Source organism: Rhododendron vialii, chromosome 1a (genome assembly GCF_030253575.1).
Source record: "Rhododendron vialii isolate Sample 1 chromosome 1a, ASM3025357v1".
NCBI classification, from domain to species: Eukaryota; Viridiplantae; Streptophyta; class Magnoliopsida; order Ericales; family Ericaceae; genus Rhododendron; species Rhododendron vialii.
In genome coordinates, this window is record NC_080557.1 from 22,659,210 (window position 1) to 22,679,603 (window position 20,394).

At 37.7% G+C, this 20,394-nt stretch overlaps 2 protein-coding genes across 4 annotated transcripts; one reads left to right on the forward strand and one right to left on the reverse strand.

Annotated features, from left to right (window-relative positions):
* On the forward strand, nucleotides 1–8,312 carry LOC131330328 (protein cornichon homolog 4-like). 3 transcript variants are annotated; one of them, XM_058363882.1, is made up of 5 exons: nucleotides 3–239; nucleotides 3,075–3,256; nucleotides 5,323–5,445; nucleotides 5,531–5,596; nucleotides 8,102–8,312. In XM_058363882.1, exons 1-4 carry the CDS (start codon nucleotides 168–170, stop codon nucleotides 5,553–5,555), a joined length of 402 nt encoding a protein of 133 aa, XP_058219865.1. In that variant the 5' UTR covers nucleotides 3–167; the 3' UTR covers nucleotides 5,556–5,596; nucleotides 8,102–8,312. The 3 variants fall into 3 exon arrangements, with proteins under 3 accessions (XP_058219861.1, XP_058219865.1, XP_058219872.1); XM_058363878.1 differs by lacking the exon at nucleotides 8,102–8,312 and having other exon boundaries at nucleotides 1–239; nucleotides 5,531–5,779; XM_058363889.1 differs by lacking the exons at nucleotides 5,323–5,445; nucleotides 5,531–5,596; nucleotides 8,102–8,312 and adding an exon at nucleotides 4,803–5,277 and having other exon boundaries at nucleotides 52–239.
* A 361-nt stretch (nucleotides 8,313–8,673) lies between these two features.
* LOC131330322 (65-kDa microtubule-associated protein 3-like) lies at nucleotides 8,674–13,824 on the reverse strand. Its single transcript, XM_058363868.1, has 12 exons — nucleotides 13,687–13,824; nucleotides 13,356–13,562; nucleotides 13,026–13,268; nucleotides 12,395–12,604; nucleotides 12,153–12,308; nucleotides 11,916–12,075; nucleotides 11,418–11,569; nucleotides 11,235–11,322; nucleotides 10,720–10,793; nucleotides 10,464–10,538; nucleotides 10,082–10,355; nucleotides 8,674–9,407 (listed from the first exon to the last, which is right to left on the reverse strand). Exons 1-12 carry the CDS (start codon nucleotides 13,723–13,725, stop codon nucleotides 8,953–8,955), a joined length of 2,133 nt encoding a protein of 710 aa, XP_058219851.1. The 5' UTR covers nucleotides 13,726–13,824; the 3' UTR covers nucleotides 8,674–8,952.
* Nucleotides 13,825–20,394: the final 6,570 nt, after the last annotated feature.

Below are 20,394 nucleotides of genomic sequence, written 5' to 3' on the forward strand. Positions count from 1 at the left end.
TTTAGAGACCAAACATAGACCTGAACCAGCACGACCGTGCTTACATCGAGTTTGGTCTCTTTGACACTCAGAGTGAGTAGTTGAAATCCCCAGTTCAGATATAAAGCCTATCAACGAACTCGGGAGAGAGAAGTCAGAAGAAGAAGAAGGGGATTAGATTTAGGGCCATGGCTGATCTATTCGCATGGCTCCTGTCCTTCTTCCTTCTTGTCGCTACTCTGGCTATTGTTCTTTACCAGGTAATAAAGTCAGTCAGTCCTCCTTTTAACCATATCCATATGGAGTATCACTTATACACTCACATACTTGCATACTACTCTCTCTACTTGCTGTTTTAGTAGTATTACACTACTGATATCGGAACTTGCTTATATTATATTATATGTGCTTTGTGTGTACTGCAATTGGTAGTTTGCAATTTCCGTGTTATTGCAGTTTTTGTGTGTGTCTTGTTTTTGGGCTAATTCTTTCCCTGACAATTGGGTTTCTCACACTGGGTTTACACATGCGAGGGAACTTGAAACGTTTCAGTCCCCTTAACATACACTTTCGAGTATACCCCACCCCATAAAGATCCTTAAAGAATTAGGCTTTTAGGAAATTGGTTGTGTTTATTTATCTACTACTGAGTGACTGGAGTTTATCTTAACCTGCGGCAGTTTTACGTGTTATATTGGTGAGGACTGCCTTCCTCCTATTGTGTTCCATGTACAATTTGGTGCTCTATATGTTGAGTTCAGAAATTTGCACAATTCTAAAACATGATCTAGGAAACAAGAAAACTGAAAAGAATGAATTGGCCTTATCATTACATTAAAGTAGGCCCCATTTCAAGTTTCGAAGTGTTATTATACACAGGAGTAGAGCTAGCATGTGGGGGGAGGTGGCACGTGCCACCCCCCATACCAAAAATACCCACAAAAAAAAAAAAAAATTACTGAGAAAGGGTTAAATATTAAAGCACATAGAATGTACTCAATGTTTCACTTTGGCATAGTGGTTCAGTCATATGCCTTTGGGTGTTGTTGCACTTGGGTTCGAAACTCGGTGTCCCCATTTAAACTCTTTTTCCTCTTTTCAACCCTCTCAGTTCTCTCTCTCTCTCTCTCTCTCTCTCTCTCTCTCTCTCTCTCTCTCTCTCTCTCATATTTGTAGTTTTTACATAAATCCCCTCATAGTTTTATAATTTCTCTCTCTCATATTTGAAGTTTTTACATAAATTCCCTCATAGTTTTGTAATTTTCCCCCCACTAATTGAAGAGGGAATTTAACACATTTGGACATCAAATTTCCCCTCCACAAGTTTAGTATATTTAGTGCATGTTTCTCTTTGCATAAATTCCCACATAGTTTGTCTTTTTTTCACTAATTGGAGAGGAACGTAACACGTTTGGACATTAATTCTTTTCCCACAAGTTTGTTTTTTTATTGCATATTTCTTTACAAATTATAGGGAGTGTGTATTGACATAAAAATTGAACTAACAAGCATGCGATTTACATACTTGTATGAATATTACGGTGCCACCCCCGCATTTGAATCCTGGCTGCCCCTGATTATACATGACACCTGAGTGAGTAAAAAAGTATTGGTCACTTGTTAGTTTGTATAGCATCATATAACCAAATCCATACTCGCACCAGACCACATAATTTATGTAGTTCACCATTAAGCTACAGTCATAGTCGTTGCTTTTGTTTCTCTATCACAGAGGAGAATCACAAAATACACCGGAGTTGCCCATATGACTACAATACGTAGCTCGGGTTTGACACATACAAATGTAATTAGCTTCAAGACTCATGGTGTGGTTGACAGCATTATCAGACTCTATAGCAGACTCAACAAGGGCTGGTCGCTCTCAGAGCCGGCCCATGCACAAGGCCCACAAGGCCTGGGCCTTGGGCATCCCCAAGATGCCCAATTTTTGGGGCACCCCAATTTTTTTTAGTATTTGGGTTGGGTAGGACTCTTTTTAGGAAAGGCCCAATCCAAGTTTCAGAAGCAAGGCCTAGTCCAAGTTTCACAAGCAAGGCCCAATCTCCTGAGCATTAGTATTGAGGCAGTAGGACTTTCTACTTATAAAAGATTTTTTGCCTTCATTGTTTCCTTCAACTAGCGATGTGGAACTATAGGTGGGAGGCTTTGTTTTGCAACTTGTTTGTCCCACATCGACAGAGCAAAGGCTCAATTGGCAAAGTGCTCACCTATAAAGCTGTTTACTCCACTTGTTCCACTTGCTTGCAGAGTGGTTGCACGTGAAAACAACACGTGGGCAACAAGTATCGGAATTAAAATTAAAATTGTTTTGAAGAGAAATTTCAAAATTTGAAATATATATATGTGTGTGTGCGCGCGCGCGCGCGTGTGTGTTAGTCTAGGGGATTTTATACTATAGTTTTAGCTTTCTCTGACTGTTTATTTTTTTTTTCAAAAAAATTGCCAAGCGTTTAGAGCATCATTCTTAGAACAGACCTTGGGCACCCAAATACCTTGGGCCAGCCCTGGTCGCTCTTAGGCTGTTGACTCTTTTCTTTATCTAAAACGAACAAGCTCTTCTGGGAAATGGAAGTTATCCTCAGGTACCTATTTGAAAAAGTGCATTTTTGATGGATTATGGAACCCATAGCGTAGGAGGAATTTTTAGATTGGTTAGGGTAATTTACTAAAAGATCCATTCTGTCTAGATGAGCTATGTGGACTTCCCTATTGAAGCATGTCCGTTCGGCTTCTTAATCGGAATATGCCTGGTTCTTAGAGTAGAACATAAAAGGTGGTGCTGGAGGAAGTCTGAGCCAAGTGTGTTCTCTCTTTTCTTTTATTTTCCATGATCGCGTGTCATTTAAAGTTAAAATATTTAACTCAAGTAAGTTTGTAGTTACTTGAATATTTGACAGTATTGAATTCTTTTGGTTATCTAAAGGATGGGTAACCTGAATGACGTGGAGATAGATAATTTAGGAAACTATGTCAATTTTAACAAGGTTTTAGTTTACAAGCTCATACGGCGTACTAAGTTCTTTCTTTCACTTTTCCACTTTCTTTCCGCAATAGAATTGAATTTCTTGTTGCAGGTCATGTGCTTATCTGACCTTGAGTTAGATTATATCAACCCATATGATTCAGCATCTCAGATAAACAAGGCTGTCTTTCCAGAGTTTGTTACTCAAGGATCCCTGTGCTTGTTACATCTTTTAACAGGGCATTGGTTAATGTTTTTGATCTGTCTCCCACACTCATACTACAACTTTCGATTGTAAGTTTTTTTTTCTCACCTCTTTTTTGAAAACTGAGCTTCTTTCTCACATTTTTTGACTCTACAAATATTTGTTCATGAACATACCTTAAACTGGGATATTTCAGTTAATACTAAAGAATTAAAACTGAGGTTGAAAGATTAAGTTATTTCTTCACTTTTCCTTGCTTTCTCTTTCTTTACAGTTATTATTATGTATTTATTGCGTTTGTGCCAGAACTTTTAGTAATTCGCATTCCTAAAGACGAAGCTGTGCCTATTAAAGTCAGGGTTCCTGCATCTCCTTTGGCATGACCTGGCTACTGCCAACAGGGACTTGATAATCTTGAATTGAATAGTCCCTTTCTTTTGGGAATCCGTAGGAGTGTTGCTATTCCATCACATGATTAAGGTTGGAAATAATTTTTTTGTCCCTCCCTCCTTCATATGTAGTTGATTGATGGAATACATATGGTGAACTCAAACCTTGATATATTGGCTCAATGACATGGATAGGGGATTACTCGTGAATTTTTTTTGGTGTCACTTTTAATATCTGGTATCACTGAAGAGAAAAGCCAAACGATTTAGAGTTTTCATTCTTGAGAAGCATGTTAGGCGCCTTGAGTTTAAGGAAATAAAGATTATATTAGATGTGGTTAAAATACACTAGCTGCCAAGAGGTCTTTGACCCAACGGCATGAGGAGTGCAATTAGGTGTTAGCAGAAAGGAGGCCCGGAGTTCAACTCCGCCTCCAAAGTGCTAATCTAACTATTATAACAATATTGACTTTCGTCGATAAAAATGGTTATATTACACTTATTGCTCATATGGTTTGAAACTGGCAAAAACTTGTTGCACTTTTCAGAAATTACAGTGATCTCTCTTGTCAGACTTATAATGTCTGCTACCAAACACACCCAGAAAAAGAGAGAGAAAGAAAGAGAGTTTCTTTTTACCCTTTTAAAGTCACACAACAAAACAAGATTTCAACATATCAATCTATGTAGCACCTGACATGTAAATTATAAAAAAAAATTTGAGGACACGACACCATGGGGGATACATTTAAAAAAATATGTTTTTATGCCATTATATGAATTTAAAAAGTACAAATATAAAGCTATTATTGTGAATATGTAACACCATGTATACCTTAAAACCATATTTATCATTAAATCATCTAAAAAGTATTTAAACAAAAAAAAATGTCATCACTTAGGTGTCTTTGTAATCAATAGACACAAAAAGTAAGACTTTCCTTAGTTTTAATTAGAGTACTATTTCATTTAGCACCACTGACTTGTTTTGCGAGCGTTCCGTGAGTATCTGGAGCATTTTTTAGAGTGTCTCCGGAGTGTCCGAACGGGAAACGTTGAGAAAAAATGTCACTTCGGATTTAAGAGCGGGACATGTGCCCGGAGAATGTCGGTGTCCGATACCTGTATGTCACTTTTGAAGCTACATAGATTACAATTCAAATCGAGTTCATTGTTTTGCCACATACTTCTTAGTTCCATACCGAGTTAACTACCAAACTCATTATCCACTTTTCTTCTTTTTCAGCTCCAATCCATTACTAGTGCACCATCCCACCATATTTTCAGGCCCAAAATCATCATCTGTGAACCCACTTTTAGTCCAATAAAACATTTACCATCATGTTTTCTCCGTGACTCCACCGATGTTCCAACGTGCATGCTTTGGTGGCTTACAAGCGGCGACACCAGCCTTTCTATATCTGTACATGTACAAGAATATGCAGACACCAGTCGAACTGGTTCGTTTTGGTACCTCTAGGTTTACGAGTCTATTTCATTATCATATGCCGTAGAATAAATCATGTGCTAAACAGCTGATGAAACTAAAACTTTATGGTATGTGCATTGTTCATTAGTTTGGCATTTTAAAGGGTGGTACAGTGATGTCCTTTTGTTTATGTTGCTCTACCATATTTAAATCTACCCATCTAAAATGTACATCTGAGGGCCCCTCATGCTAACCCCAGATATCTAATACGGCTCTGTATTCTTGAATTTGCACTCTGTAAATTTGAGCAGGTCAGTCATGCTAATTCCTTTATCAGGTACACTAGGAAACAACATCTAGTAGATGTAACTGAGATCTTCAACCAACTGCCTTGGGAGAAGCAACTCCGAATTTATAAGCTTGTATATCTTGCTTTCCTCCTTTTCCTGTCCATTTTCTGGTATGTAACTGAGACATATGCTTCTATTTGTCTTATGAATCTCTATTTTGGCGAAATTAACGTACTACTTTGTGTTTTCATTTAGGATGATTTGGAGTATCGTGGAGTAGCACGATTATAAGGGGTCAGTGCTCTTTTACACTGTTTTGCTGTGAGTGTTAGATACTTAGATTTTTTTGTCTATTTTTTTTTGTTAGTGTTGAATTACAAATTTCCGATCTCATATTACGGTCACTACGATGAAAACCGAACAATGGTTTTCCACGTAATGGTTGTGCTGCCACGGCCGCAAATGTTGGTGGAATAATGTAAATGGGATACTATTTAAATTCTACTTGTTGGGTTAGATGGCTATGAAACAAGGTAATTGATAGTGGATCAACCCCTGTACCTCTCCTGGTTTGACCAGGATTGGACCTTCGTACAAGGACAAACAATTTTCCCGTGTAATGTCTGCAAACTAAGGGAGAAGCTTTTAGTATGGGCGTTCTCAGTGCACGAAGCTCCCGTGCGGCAAGCTCTTAGCAAACTGGTCAAATTAAATTATCAATTAGTAGGAACTGCAAGTTTTCTGGTTTTATTGTTTCAGTACGGTGAGGGGAAACATAGAAAGAACTTGTGTTCTAGTGTTTGAAAATCTGAGATGGGTTCTTGTCCATGAATTGCTTTGTATGGGGCTCATTGAATGTTTCTTCAGGAGCAATGATACCATTTTCTTTTCATCAGTGAACAGTGATTTAAAAAGTGCGCTTAGGCGTGTGCTTAAGCGTGCTTCGAAGCGAGGAGCGGGTGGCATAGTGCGAGTGAGGCACAAAAAGCACGCCCCTTGGGATAAGCCCAAGGCGCATGAAGCGCGCGCTTAACCATCAACTCTAAGAAATCTTTGTATTTAATCACAGCCACCCATTTTTTGAAGTCAATCTAACGCTGAATATCTGACGCACCAAATTAGAGCTTTTAATAAGATCAAAGCACCAGATCACAGATCTTATAAAATGCCCTAAATCCTAATACGTTTTTCATCGTCACTGCTTCTACAGACTAAGACTATCCATATTAGACCGCAAATAGCCTACTGTTACTCCATCACGTTTCTAATTTCTAAAGCTAAACATTCAAAGGTTAGTTTTTGATATTTATAGTATGTTCTTTTGTTACCATTTCATAGATGGTCATTTGAATGGCATCTATTCTACTCTCTCTCTCTCTTCTTTTTTTTAATCAATGTGTGCTTCACTTCATTGAGGTGTGCGCTTTGCTTCGCATTTCGTCGCTTAGGCTCCAAGGGCCCTTGGCACTTCGATGCGCCTCGGGCTTTTTAAAACAGTGTTTGTGCAGAAGATAAAATAGCATTTGGTCTATTACTAGAGTGTTTGAGATGGTTTGGGATTTTATGGTCAACATTCACACATAGCAAGGCCAGTTAAAATAGCATGCCATTTTCCGGTCTTCTTTTGAGCATTACTCACAGGACGTGAAAGCACTGGCAATTAAAGGCAAACGGCCAAGGAAATCTAGTTTTTGCTCCATAGAGTAGAGTCGTGTCATGCCCTGCCTTGCCCGCTAACAAGCAATCTGCTTGCCATGCCTTGGCATAGACCGGGACCACTGGTTGAGTGGTCAAAACTCAGCCTACTAACCTCTAGCTTGTGGGTTCGAATTTTAGCACTTGCTACTTTGAGCGTTTATTGTCAAAGGTTAGTTTGTCTTGAATTTGTCTCTCCTGGTAGGGACCCATGGATGGGTACTTACCGGTCTTACTCATCTTATCCATAAAAAGGTAATATAGCGGATGAATAGTGGAGTATTTTTGTGTGTGTTTACTGTTGAAGTATTTTTAAGTAATCCTTTTGGTGGGATCCTCGGAGTCGTGAGTTTGAAACATGTGAGGTAGGTTAGGTAAGCTAATCATTCACCTTGGTGTAGTCGATCAGCCAATCTTTGTCTAGCAAATCAATTGATTACCAACTCTCCTTGTTTAGAATCTCGAGATTAGTTGGTGTAGCTAGCTAATAAGATACAGATACTAGCAGACAGCCATCTCTCTTTCTTATAGTAGGAGAGTAGCGATGAGGGCAATTTCTATGGGATGGTAGAAATTAGTTTCTATAGCTTACCATTTTTCTGTTCATCAAAACAAAGTGGAATAGTGTCCCCTAGATTAAGGAATGGGTTAAAAGTCTTTGTCGCCATAAAAGAAACAATGGTATTTCCAATTTGAGTCCCTTTGAAACAAATGGATGCATTTTGATTAGGGACTTAGGGTCGTAGTCCTCCCCCTCCATGCCCTGTGGTCATGATCCCTCTAGCATTACGATCTTTACCACAACGATGCTGTCCATAAATTGTTTCTTAGATCTAATTTGTTCAATTTGATGGCTACATTCTGCCATAAGGGTTGGGGTTAATCTAGTTTTGGTCATTCTACGACGCCAAACAGCTATGGTTTTATTGAATGGTAGACTATGATAGCAACAATCTTGTCGTCTCACTTGCTAGCATCTAATTTTTAAGTCCAGCACAGGAACGAAATGACAGGAAAGATGGTTTTAGCGTTTGTACATTGCTCCCACTTTTGTTCTCTGGTATATTGAGGAAAACTAGTAGTATCACCTTCTAAAGTTGACAAGCCTGATTAGTGTTGTGCTTTTACCAGGTATTTCTTGGCTTCCAACTCCCGGAGATTGGAGTTGGGCTTTTTGTTGGATAGAACCAGTACGTGATATGTTACTGACGGGTCCTGAATTGTTGTACTAATTTTTAGGGGGGTTTTCGATCTTATACTGAATATAGGGAATTGGAAGCTTATTAGTCCAGAAGAATATCGGGTATTTATGATCATCAACTTAATTTATCGTGACATAAAATAGATCTGTATTCAAATGGTAGATAAAAAAAAAGAAAAAGAAGAAGGTGGGAAATAAACACTACTAATTTGGTTCAGTTTATTCCTTATTACATCTAATAAATTTAAATCTTCTGGGGGGAATGGGGTGGGAAAGGTTCAAAACCGCCTAATGTCTGGATAGTTGAATTAAGTTCAAACCCAAAATTTGATTGGACCTATCTAAAAACTGCTTGTTGGGTAAATTTCTTGAGGACTACTTATGTTTCTGAATATAAAAAAGACTAAAATGATTAAAAGAAAAAAGGAAACCATAAACGGAAAAAAAAAAACAATATGAAATCAAAGCACCACAATCCAATCTGAAGTATACTGCTCTCCCATTTCCTCAAACTCACAAAAGTCAGCTGAAAGTGAATACCTTCTACTGCGCCATACCACACACACACACACACACACACACACACACAGATTCCAAGGTCCCTTAATGGATTTGACTCGTGAATTTCTCGGCATGTTTGTTTGGCCCAAACTTTGCACATAAAAGTCATAATATCCCAAGGTCCCATTCATGTTCAGAATGGATCCAAAGTTCGAACACTAAACCACTACACATTATTAGAATCAGAACAAGAAATTTGTTCTGAAAGAGCTAGTTGTTCTTATGCTTCTGAGTGAAATTGCAAAAATGACCTCAAATACGATTTGGGAAGTATGAAGCCGGCCCGTCTCTCCTCAAAAGAGTACTCAACTTCTTCACCATAGCACGGAACAAAAGGTGTGGCCGGAGTGGTGACTGTATGCATGGCAACTGACACTGTTGTTGGAGGAGTCGTGGGTGGTGGGATCGGCATTGTCCTTGGGGTCTTGACCTCGTCTTCCTCAATGGAAGCAATAACCTTGGCGGGACTTGCCACCGGTGTTTTGTAGGTGGGGAGTGTTTTCTGGGATGCTTCATTTTGTGGTGTGTTTGGATCTTGAATGTTTGAAGCGTTAGATTTAGAAATAAATGAGGAGTTCACCGGTGAGAGAGGCTTCCGGACTGTATCGTGCGCCTTTGATGCGTTGTAAGTACGTTTCTTGGATTGAATACCACAAATCTCTTGGGTTTTCTTACCTGCGACAAGGATTTGAACCAGAAAGTTAGAACGAAAATAGGCATCATTCAACCATGAATAAAGCATGTATACTGTTTATTTCTGACCATATAAGCATCATATATGCGTAGATACAGTTAACTGTAAGTAAGTACAGTGTTTATTAATGGATCATCGGTGGTCTTTGCCCATACTTCGTTCGGATTGGGTGATTCTGAGGAAGAAAAGAAAAGGGGCTCTCTCCTCTGGAATCACCTGTTTGGATATCTTAATAAGAGTGAAAATGAGAAAAAAAGAGTTCTCCAAAAAATCACTTTTTGTTTCTCTTAAAAAATCAGAGAGATTTGGGGATGCAGGAGATTAGAGGGAGTAGTTACAAGCTTAGTCCTTACTGCAAATCTTGGTTTTCTTCTTTCGCCCTTCCCAACTGACACTATAAACCTTCATCTTTCTACTAATCTCTTGTTCTTTCCAACCAAGGAGAGATGATACTTCACTATTTTCCCTTCATTTGTTTTTTTTGCATAAACTATTCAAACGTGAATGAGAGATATCATTATCCTTTCTTTTCCTCTCTCCTAGTTTTCCATATAGGAAGCAATCATTAGCTAAAACAACCACCAATTTTTTTCGAAAGTACAGTAACCGATACTAATACTTTGGTTTTGCACTATAAGAATTTCAGAACAATTACCAGAAGACGGGTCTGCAGAGCTACCACTTTTTTGGTGGTTTTGGGTGGAATGATGCTTCACAGAGTCACTCTTCTTGAGCATACTAGGAGCAGGAGGAGCAGTTTTCTCAGCAATTGAGGTTTGAAGCATTACCCCTCCGAGCGACAGTCTTCTGCTGCTTGTGTTTCCAGTTGAGATTCTAGAAACCTTCTTTCCACTCTTTGTTGGACTTGGTTTTGACCCAAAAAGGACTTCCTGTTCTGCAAGCAACTGCCCCTGGAGCCTCTTCTGGTCCTAAAATAGGAATAGTTCCTACTAAGGTCATAAATCATTGGAAATTGCACAACAGGAATTTATACGTACCAACTAACTGATTAAAACAACAGGGTCCATAGTCCATACTCTTTGCCTTTGACGTTCAAGCTCCTTCTCTTGTTTTAAGATTGTGTACTTCTCAAGCATAGAAAGAAGACTAACCTGGAAGAGCAAAGATCATAGATAAATCACAACAACTTGAGCGGATAGTAAGGGGGGAAACATTAGATAACATAAAAACAACTTAAGACAAACCAAGAGGACTTAAAAAGTTTGTTCGAAACAAATTGTGGACTTGAACCAACTTATCTACTCCATGAGATGAAAAACTTGAAGTTCTTACACCATCGTATGAGAATTCTACTCCTTGTTCTTTTTCCCATTCTGTTGCTTTTGAAGTCATCGCTTCCACCATAGCTGCTCCAAAACCAGTCAAAACATGAAATCATGAAAATGGTCATTGAGAAAAGTCAAAACAAAGCCTTAACTTAAAGTAGCGTTTTCGTAACCAAGACCGTCGTACAATTTTTTAAATCCTAAATGCATATGATTTGATATGGATTATTATAAGAGTAACGAGCTGATGCGGCCACAGTAATCTGGTTGATTTTGGCATTACTCGAGAGAAAATCAATAGAAGGATCCCATCACAAGTTTCCATGAGTCCAGAATATAGGAATTGCAGTTTGAACCTTTTTTCTCATGCGTGGAAACCCACAACATGAGGTTTAAAGCAGGGAGTTCAAAGTTTGGATTGAGATAAAATTAAACTGAAAGTGGTTATGAAAGAAAAGGTCCCTCATAGGTTCTTTAGCAATATATGGACACTCGAAGTGCTAACAAAGGACGGACGTGTACCAGAAATTTTGTTAACCACAGCACGAGCTTTCTCAGCACGCTTCAAAACAATGTGAGTACCTCTTCCAGCATTATAACGGTTATCATCCTATGAAAGGATAACATATTTTAGAATAATGTAGGGAACGGGAAAATTTTGAAATGGAAGCAGGTTTGCGGATGCGAAAAAAGATCATATCAAACCCTGTTGTACTCCTCTAGCCAGCACTCTTCTTCACATGCAGCCAACCACATCTCAACCTTGTCAAGTATGTCTTTCCTACCAAAGGCTTCCTCTTTAACGTTTGCAATCTGCAGCTCAATATGCTCCAGCACATACAAGGGGTCCACAATTCCTACAAGAAGTCAAAATTTCTATACTAACAGGACAGTAATGAGATAACCTCTTGTTGTTGGGAAAAAAACCCCGATGAAGTATGATTTCATATTTTTTAATGGCCAGAGGTAAAGTCAAAAGGGATCCTAAAATTTTGTACATAATATGTCTAACAAGAGCTGTTTTCTGCTACATAGAAACAGATTTGAGGTTACACTGTTCTCTCATCACTAGCATATGCCTGATATTGGTCTCATGGAAATTTACAAAGCGACTCTCAGTAGGTGAAACAATCCCCTCAAGAAATCAATACAAATTTGGTTAGCACTAGTCTTCTAGGTGAATAACAGGGGTTAGACAGTTACCAGATTCTATAGCTTCAGCTGAATAATCCACTGCACCTTGAGCTTCCGCAACCATGTGTGCCTTCCGGCACAACTCCTCTAGATCCAACATCTTTCTCAAAATAACCTCCTTTATTTTGCTTGATTTCAATTGTTGCAGCCTTGAGACTTCTGACTCAGCCTGTCGAGAAACATTATCTAAATATGCAACACCCACTATAGATAATTTGTAACCAAAGTGTCAAAATGAAGACATACATAGTTGATGAAATCCAAAGTGAGAGCGTTGGGTTCTGTGATTTCATCTGCTGGAACAGCTATGTTCTTTGTAACATTCTGAAACACAAGTTGCTCCTCAACTGGGGTATCCATTAGGCTCCAAAGCTCCACCATAGTAGTTGCAAGATCTTGAAGCTGAAGCAGCTCCAAGGGTGAGTAAAACGGGCAGAAAATTGAGTCAGCATAATTGAATGAGGCACAAACTTTCAACCAGCACCAACCTCTCGCAATCTCTGTATCTTGACCTCTCGCAACCTTTGAATTCCAGTGGAAAATTTTTCCATTGTTTTCATACTTAAATTTTTTGTGCCTTTGGAGTCATCCAGAGAGGGATGAATCTCTTTAATTGTTTCTTCAAAATCCATACCAAGCACCACGCATAGTGAATTCAAACTATTCAGATGATCCAGCACCTGCTTCAGACGGTCACTCTGCAGGTGAAATCAACAATACCCAGTCAAAGATGATCTTACTCTAGCTCACCTAGCGAAGTCTACAAATGGAAACTGCAGCCGGTCTGACATAACTGTAAATTTCTTCCTTCTTGTTGTGAGACAATACCCAGTCAAAGAAGATCTTACTGTAATTTAACCAGTGAAGTCTACAAATGGAAACTGCAGACAGTTGCCAAGTAATTGTAGAATTTCTTGTCTTTGCATATTGCATAGGAACTTAAACCTCATTTCCATTCATGGTCATGGACATCTTCGTACTTCTAACAACCACTAGATGTGTTACTTCCTCAAGCCTACCACTACCACTTGATTATCAGATGTTCTCATTTCAGGTATTAAATTTGTACCTCAACAAGATCAACCACATAAATGCATAAGTATAAATTGCATATAGGACCTTTTCCTTTTGGAGAGCAAGCAAATGAGTGTGTAATTCCTCTAGTCTTTTCAAAGACAGATCACTCTCATTAAGAACCACCATGCACAAACTATCTTCCATGGACACACAAATCTCCTTTGAGATGTTCTTTATTTGATCTGTAACTTCAACAAACTGATTCCTCCTCTCAACTTTTCTCTTCCGCATGTCCTCTAGTAGGGGCACGATGGCTTCAAGCTCTTCTTTCAAGCTTCCAGCATTCTGTTCAAAACATAAAACAAATTTAGAAAAGTGTTCAAAAGTTAAATAAAGAAATTCAAAAAAATGAGTAATCTTGTCCATCCTAACCTGCCTCATATGTAACGGTCGCTCACCCATTGCAGAACAGATGTATGCAACTTCTGCTTCAGAATCAGCAACAACCTTTTGCAGCCGTGCTCTACACTCGTTTGCCTGATCCACTTTTCTTCTATATGCCTCCAAACACTCTCGTTCAAGTTCAAGAAGCATTTTGTCCTTCTCACACTCTGGCTCTCCAACTTCATCCCATATTTTCTAGTTACAATCAAATTGGAGAGAAGGTTTTAAAAGGACAAAAAGTCTCCCAAACAAAAGAAAAATTAGTAGAAGAGGTATTTGATTATAGAAAAACAATTAATCATTCAGAAATTGAAAACACCTGTAGCTCAGATAGAAGAGATCCACATGTTTTTTCCATTTGCAAAAGCTGATTTTTGTGGTAGGTATACAAGTATCGATTCGATGTTCTCACTGGAAAAAAAAAAGGAGAGAAATAAGTTAACGGAAATTATATCTCACAATCAACCAACTCATGATGTAAATCACCAAAGAGCCCTTACATTGGCGGATGGAAAACAACTATGTCACATTCTCACAATAAGAAACAAAAACAAAAAATGCAACTATTAATCAAAACATTTCAGCTGCCTCATCAACAATGATATGCTTACAATTATCACTTTTGTTGACATTGTGGGCCACATCGAATGGGTTCCGACATTCCACCAATGACACTCTATGTCGATTAGAGACTCATCTTTTTTAACATTGAGGGGTCAAAATATTTACAATCATTACCAACGATCCTATTAGTCCATTTAACTCCTCTCAAAGCCTTTACATCACTCCAACCTGGTCTCCGCGTCCGTTTGGCTTCTTCATATCTCTAATCAGTCTTTACGGGTAAAAAAAGCTTCCTCATTGATTTATGATGTCCGATGACTCTTCGTGTGTGGACAAATCACAGCAGTTGGCATTCTTCGAGTTTATTTTCTGAAAGACCACTCCGTGAATCTTCTTTTCTAGGACTTATTTATAAATCTGTCCACCTCCCATCTTAGCTCTGAACATGTCCTTTGCTGATATTCGGACGACCTGCTCTACCTATAAGTCTGTATGGTGAGTGCCCAAAATCATTGCCTGTCCGTTTTAGTGCAGCCTGTATTAGACAGCCTACTCAGGGTGTTTTTACATTCATCTATGAAGCCAAAGTCACTCCAACCATATCAGCTCTTACCGCTTAGTTTATCTTCCCTACTTTGCTTAGCACCTTGAGCAAACAAAGTAATTAATCTAGCCCATTGTAGTAGAATAGGAAAACAAATTATGAAGGATGTTCTCCCCTGATGAGTTCAGAATAGTGTGGGCCCAAATTTGGACATCTTTTAGAGGTCTCGATAGATAATTTGCCAATGAACAAAAATTTTTAGCCAACCACCCCATTCCCCATCGAAACCTCACGAGTCTAATAAAAACGCATGGCCAAGAAACCTGACCCTGCTTGACCATCGCGGAAAGTGTTTGGAGGAGCATTAATAGGGTAGGGTTGGTTATGTCTGTGTGCATATGGGAAAACTGAGTGTGTACACCCTAATACTAGGCGATTGTGCAATCCCATGACCAGCTAATCACAATGTGCATGTGTAAATGGAACGTGTTGACGACATCTCAGGTATACTTGTATTACAATGCAGGAGGTAAACTAAGTAAAATTCACATCCTTGTGTTCCTTGTATTCATGGTATTTCTGATTAACAAAAAAAAAAAAAAAAAACATAACCAGCAAATCGACGAACGCCGTAACCGGAAACGGAAACAAAACAAGTCAAGAAGTAAGCTAATAGGGCACAGTAGTACATAACCTTTTGATGACATTGTCTCACATTATTATCATACACACACACACACACACACACCATGACATTGTTCACTTCCTCATCTAATCATCAGCATAAACCTAGGTCCTACGGAAAGCAACTCTAATTTGCCATGAAACATCAAATTTCAGCATATTCATATCGATTGCCACGATATGAAATAGTAGTGAACGTAACAGGAAGAAAACAAACTCGATTCAGTTTATAGAGATTAGTGGAGTGATCACCAGAAAAATGACGTTGTTGTGCCGAGCAGACGGTGGAATCTGTTCTGTGATTGTTGGGAGAATTCAATTATGAATGACGTGAGTGATCATCAAAGCCCTAAAAGGGTGTAACGGTTTGCTTTTGAAGTGGTTTTAGAGAGGGAAATGAACAGTAGTAGTGGATCATGGGTATGGAAAGGCACGGGGGACGTTAATTTCGTAAGCGTTATATATATATATATACTACTCACAGGAGTAGAATGGAAGGCTGATTCGCTGGGACAGTACGATTTTGCTTTTTGAATTTCAAAATTCTATTTTCGCGTGGATTTTTGTTGAAAAATGATTTTTACACCCCTTATTATTCATTTGTACTTTTTTTTTTTTTGTCTTTTACTTCACTATTTATGTAAAATTATTAAATTACCTTTAGTTATTGAGTCACTTTTTTTCATATGAAGGGCAATTTTGATACTTTCCCGTGAATAAAGGCAAGAAAAAAAATGCTAATGTATAAAAGGGGATTGTTAAAATCGTTATCTTTCCTAGTTCCTTATTTCTAGTTAATTTTTTTTTGGACATTGATTTTTACACTCTTTTTTTTTTATAAATGTACTTTATTTTTTTGTCCTTAGTTAAACTTTATGTGTAATTGTTCTACTAAAAGACAAGAAGTGAAATGTACTAATCAAAAAAATAGAGAGTGAAAATCATTTTCCATCTATGTGATATACAATATTACGAAGAAAATCTGAGAGAGAAAAAAATTGATCAACAAAGAAAGATTTTATAAATCTTTGAAAGAGATTATAGAGATTCAACGGACCACGGGCACACCGACATTACTACATCAGTTGAGGACCAAACTCAGAGAAAGGCAAGAAGCCTACCAAAACACCACAGACAAAAAAACCTTACACAAACAACCTACACCCAAAAAAACCTAAATCCGAAAAAAATAAGCCGAACCTCAAGAGAAACAAACGGATAACCAAGAGATTCGAACTAAAGATGCCAAGCCTTGAATTTAAAAATTCATAGAAATAGAAACACCTTCCTCAAAATGATCATCTTCTTCCGAGTCAACATCTTCCTCTAATTCATCAAGAGCATTTATCTTTTTTTGCTAAATCAGCCTCCTACATTTCAAAAATATTCTTTAATATAATGTCCCCACCTCTCCCCTAAATTGATCGCCAACCTGACACCAATATCCATCGCTTTACGAGCTTCCTTGAAAAGAGAGGAATTCCTGTTCTGAATATCATCGAAAGATAAAGAAGAAGCAGGGACTTTTTATTTCTAAGATTCAAATTGTTAGTCTTAACCCTAAGCTCTGCAAAAAGTTTCTTCTTTTTAATCTTCCTCTTGAACCTTCTCAATCTCCTTTCCAATTTGTAAATAGCATCAAGGGATGATCTATCTCTAGGAATGCTACTCCCAAGGTCGACACAATTGTCAAGAGAAGAACCATCAAGACGAGAACCATCAAAATACTCAATGTTAGTTAGACAAAAAACTCTAATGAAAGGTGGAAGAGAAGGATGAAAACAAAACAAAGACTTGTACATTGTGCAAGCGTGTTGGGCACAATTATACCATATGTTCGAACAAGGAAAACATCATTACCGGTTCACAAAAGAAGAAGAAAATCATTTCGAGCGAAATAGGATTGTGTCATATATTTAATGTGAAGTATTAGAAATTTTTGGACAATTTTGACTTTTGCTATCTCACCCGAGTGTTGTGATTTGTTAGTAATCTTTTTTTTCTCTTTTAGACATTGAAAATTGAGAATCATGGGTTTTATTTAATTGTTTGAGGTCTGTGACATCCCACTTTTTCATAATAAAAAATATATATTTTTGACCCAAATTATTAAATCTTTCATTTTTCTTTTTCAAACTTCGTCCTAATAAAAAAAATTTGTTGGTTGTCATTTACTACACTTATTTTGAAAATTCATCTAAACTCGAGTAACTTATATTTTATTTTTATATGTAATATTGGGCGGATTTGGATGTGTATAATATATCATTGGGCTGCTTAATTTTATTTGGGTCGGACTTAGCTTTTAGTACTTGAGTCGGGCCGGTTAGTAGAGTATTTAATTAGCTGGAGAGAGAGCGCCTTTTATTACAAAACTAGGGTTCTTTATTCTCAGCACTGAGATAACGAGAGAGCGCTGCGGCAGTCAGAGACAATCACGGTGGTTTTACAACTCTTCTAGTATTCCTGGAGTGGTATTTTACTATTTCATTAATCCCCTTTTTCCGTTTGTCTTTATAGCATCTGGGAACCATTTTGGTTGGGTTTTTGTTTGGTACTTCAGAGAGAGGATGTGTGTGGTGCGTGTTGGCTGTTGGTGTGCGTGGGTGATGGTGGGTAGAGTTATGAATATATAATTGTTGTTGCCATTGTAATTTAATAGTATAGTAGCACGTTGGCGGTCATTAATGTAAATACTTATAGTTATTCATTTACTTCCATTGCGATTCAGATTAGGAGGTCTTATCATCCGTTGCATTTGGCGATCGTATTTCAACTTAAGGTGAGTGGTTAAGAATGTGATCCCTTCCTTTAGAATCCTCTTGAGTCTATCTATTCTTGACAATTCGGTATTTGTTGTAATCCGATAAATATTAATCTTGTTCTTTGCTCTCATAATTATTGACAATTGACGTACACTTTGGCATACAAGGTTAATTGATAATATTTGTGATTGACTGATTGCCCTTACTTTTATTGTTGCCAATTCGTTGACTTCTTCATATTATTGTGACTCTGCAATGGCACGGGGAATAATCCTGGTGCAGGTGCCTCCGGCTCGCCGTTGTTGTATTTGTGTTTGGGACCATAGACTGTGTTGATATTTATTAAAGTCCACGGAAAAGACCCGTGAGATATCGTGGTGACTTTGGCCGCTAGAGAAAAGACTTGTGAAATACCCTGTGACTCTAGTGCTCAACGGATAGGGAAAAGACTTGTGAAATACCTTGTGACCCTATTCCGGATCGGCTTAGGGAAAAGGTCCCAGGCGCCATCCTGTGGTGACTCTAAGTACGGTGTTGGATCCAACGGGCGAAGCCCTGAGAAAATATTTGGTATTTGGTAATTGATACTTGGCAATTGGTGATTATGGTTCCCATTTTGATTTGGATTTCCATATTATTGTTGTTGGTCATTCTGAATATCATTTGGCAAACTGTTTGATGTAAATGCCCATTAGTGCGATTCGATTATTGATCCTGGTATTAGTTAATCAATTGTTGAGGCCATTGGTACTACTTGTTGGCCGTTCACCTTGTCCTTTCTTATTTAGTTAGTTATTGATATTCGTTGACCCATCGATCTTCACTATTGAGAACCATTTCTTGGACCTTTCGGTTATCATTTGTCTATACGTATGCCACGTTGTACTCTTTACCTTTAGCATGCTTAACTACTCACTGAGCCGCCCGTCAGCTGACGGATTTATTCCTCATTTTTTTTCAAGTTAGTTCATGGAGCGTTATAGTGGACTCTGTGGCATTGTCGGGACCTTTCATTTGGACCTCTAGGATGTCTGCATTTTTATTTCTTTTCTATTGTCAAAAAGGCTTCCGCACTTTTATTTATTAGCTTCCGCACTTTTATTTATTGGTAGTTCATTGTGGAATTTGGAGATTGAAAAATATGAGAGGTTGTGTCGTTTGTTTAAGAAAAATATTGGTTTTGTGTCGCACATTTTTTTTTTGTAATAAAATATCCAGTTTCTCTTTATTTGCTTAAAGTTGCTAAAAATATTTTTAATTAGGCTTCGTGTCCCATGATTGCTTCATGGTACACGGCCGGTCATGCTCTCGGATTTGGAGCGTGACAAGGTCCTTTTTGTTAGTTTGTGTTTGGTACGGTTTTTCAGTTTCTTAGTTTTCCATTTTTGAAAAGAAATTTTCACGTGAAACTTCAAGAAAAACATCATTACAGGTTTATAAAAGAAGAAGAAAACCATTTTGAATGAAATAGGATTGTGTCCTGTATTTAGTGTGAAGTATTAAAAACTTGAGTTTTGGACAATTTTGACTTTTGACAATTTTGAATGAAATAGGATTGTGTCCTAGACGTTGAAAATTGAGACTCATGGATTTTTATTTAATTGTTTGAGATCCTTTTTGTTTGTTTTGTGATTGGTGCGGTTGTTCAATTTCTTAGTTTTCCATTTGAACAACAATTTTCACATTGGAAAATTGGGGTGAAAAACTTGTAAAGAACCGGAAATCTACACTTGTAGATATTGAGGGTAAAAAAAAACTTTCACTTACCCAAATTTTAAAAGGGAAATGAGGGTATATTGTCATTAGAACAAAAGTACTATGAACGTTGTACAAAGAATAGTTGCAAATAGCAGTGAAAAGTGGTGTTTTGTGAGTTTTCATAAACACAACTTATATAATTAGGTATATTTATTGCCCCTAAACTATTACTCATGGGGCACCTATTAGCAGAACCATAAAAGCAGAAAAAAATTTGAAAATTTTCACTGAATTCCTACGGAATTGCCTCATCCAAAGAGTGGATTAGATGATCCAACCTTAAGATGATGAACCTGAAGCTGGTGTAAAAGAAAAGCAAGGTAAAGAAATCTTTTAAATTCAAGAAGAATCACTTGAAATTTCATTAATACCCATAAACTACGATATATCAGCCCCATTGTGATTTTTTGATCTGGCATCGGCCGCCTTATGGACAACAGGGGCTCAATTGATAACATTTCAAAAAGTATCGGTATTTTCGAATTTGTTTTAAACTAGGTGCCTACGTTGCATCAGGCCTATAGTTCAGGGAATAATTCCAAATTTTCCTCTCATATATATTTTTTTTGGGCGCTGCTATTCGCAGCTCTCTATTTACTTCCATAGCCCGTTAAAAATTTTCAATTATACTCGACAGTTAGTTACCGAAATTGAGATATATTTTCAGCATCCAATTACCGAAATATAATATTTTTTTCAACAGATGTTTACC

Excerpts from the sequence above, each read along its gene's own strand:
- LOC131330328 (XM_058363878.1), top strand. The coding sequence starts at position 168 with ATGGCTGATCTATTCGCATGGCTCCTGTCCTTCTTCCTTCTTGTCGCT. Across the intron at positions 240-3,074 it reads TGGCTATTGTTCTTTACCAG|GTCATGTGCTTATCTGACCT; the intron begins GTAATAAAGTCA and ends TTCTTGTTGCAG. Across the intron at positions 3,257-5,322 it reads TCATACTACAACTTTCGATT|GTACACTAGGAAACAACATC; the intron begins GTAAGTTTTTTT and ends TTCCTTTATCAG.
- LOC131330322 (XM_058363868.1), bottom strand. The coding sequence starts at position 13,725 with ATGGAAAAAACATGTGGATCTCTTCTATCTGAGCTACAG. Across the intron at positions 11,323-11,417 it reads GGCTAGAGGAGTACAACAGG|GATGATAACCGTTATAATGC; the intron begins GTTTGATATGAT and ends ATCCTTTCATAG. Across the intron at positions 9,408-10,081 it reads CTCTGCAGACCCGTCTTCTG|GTAAGAAAACCCAAGAGATT; the intron begins GTAATTGTTCTG and ends TCCTTGTCGCAG.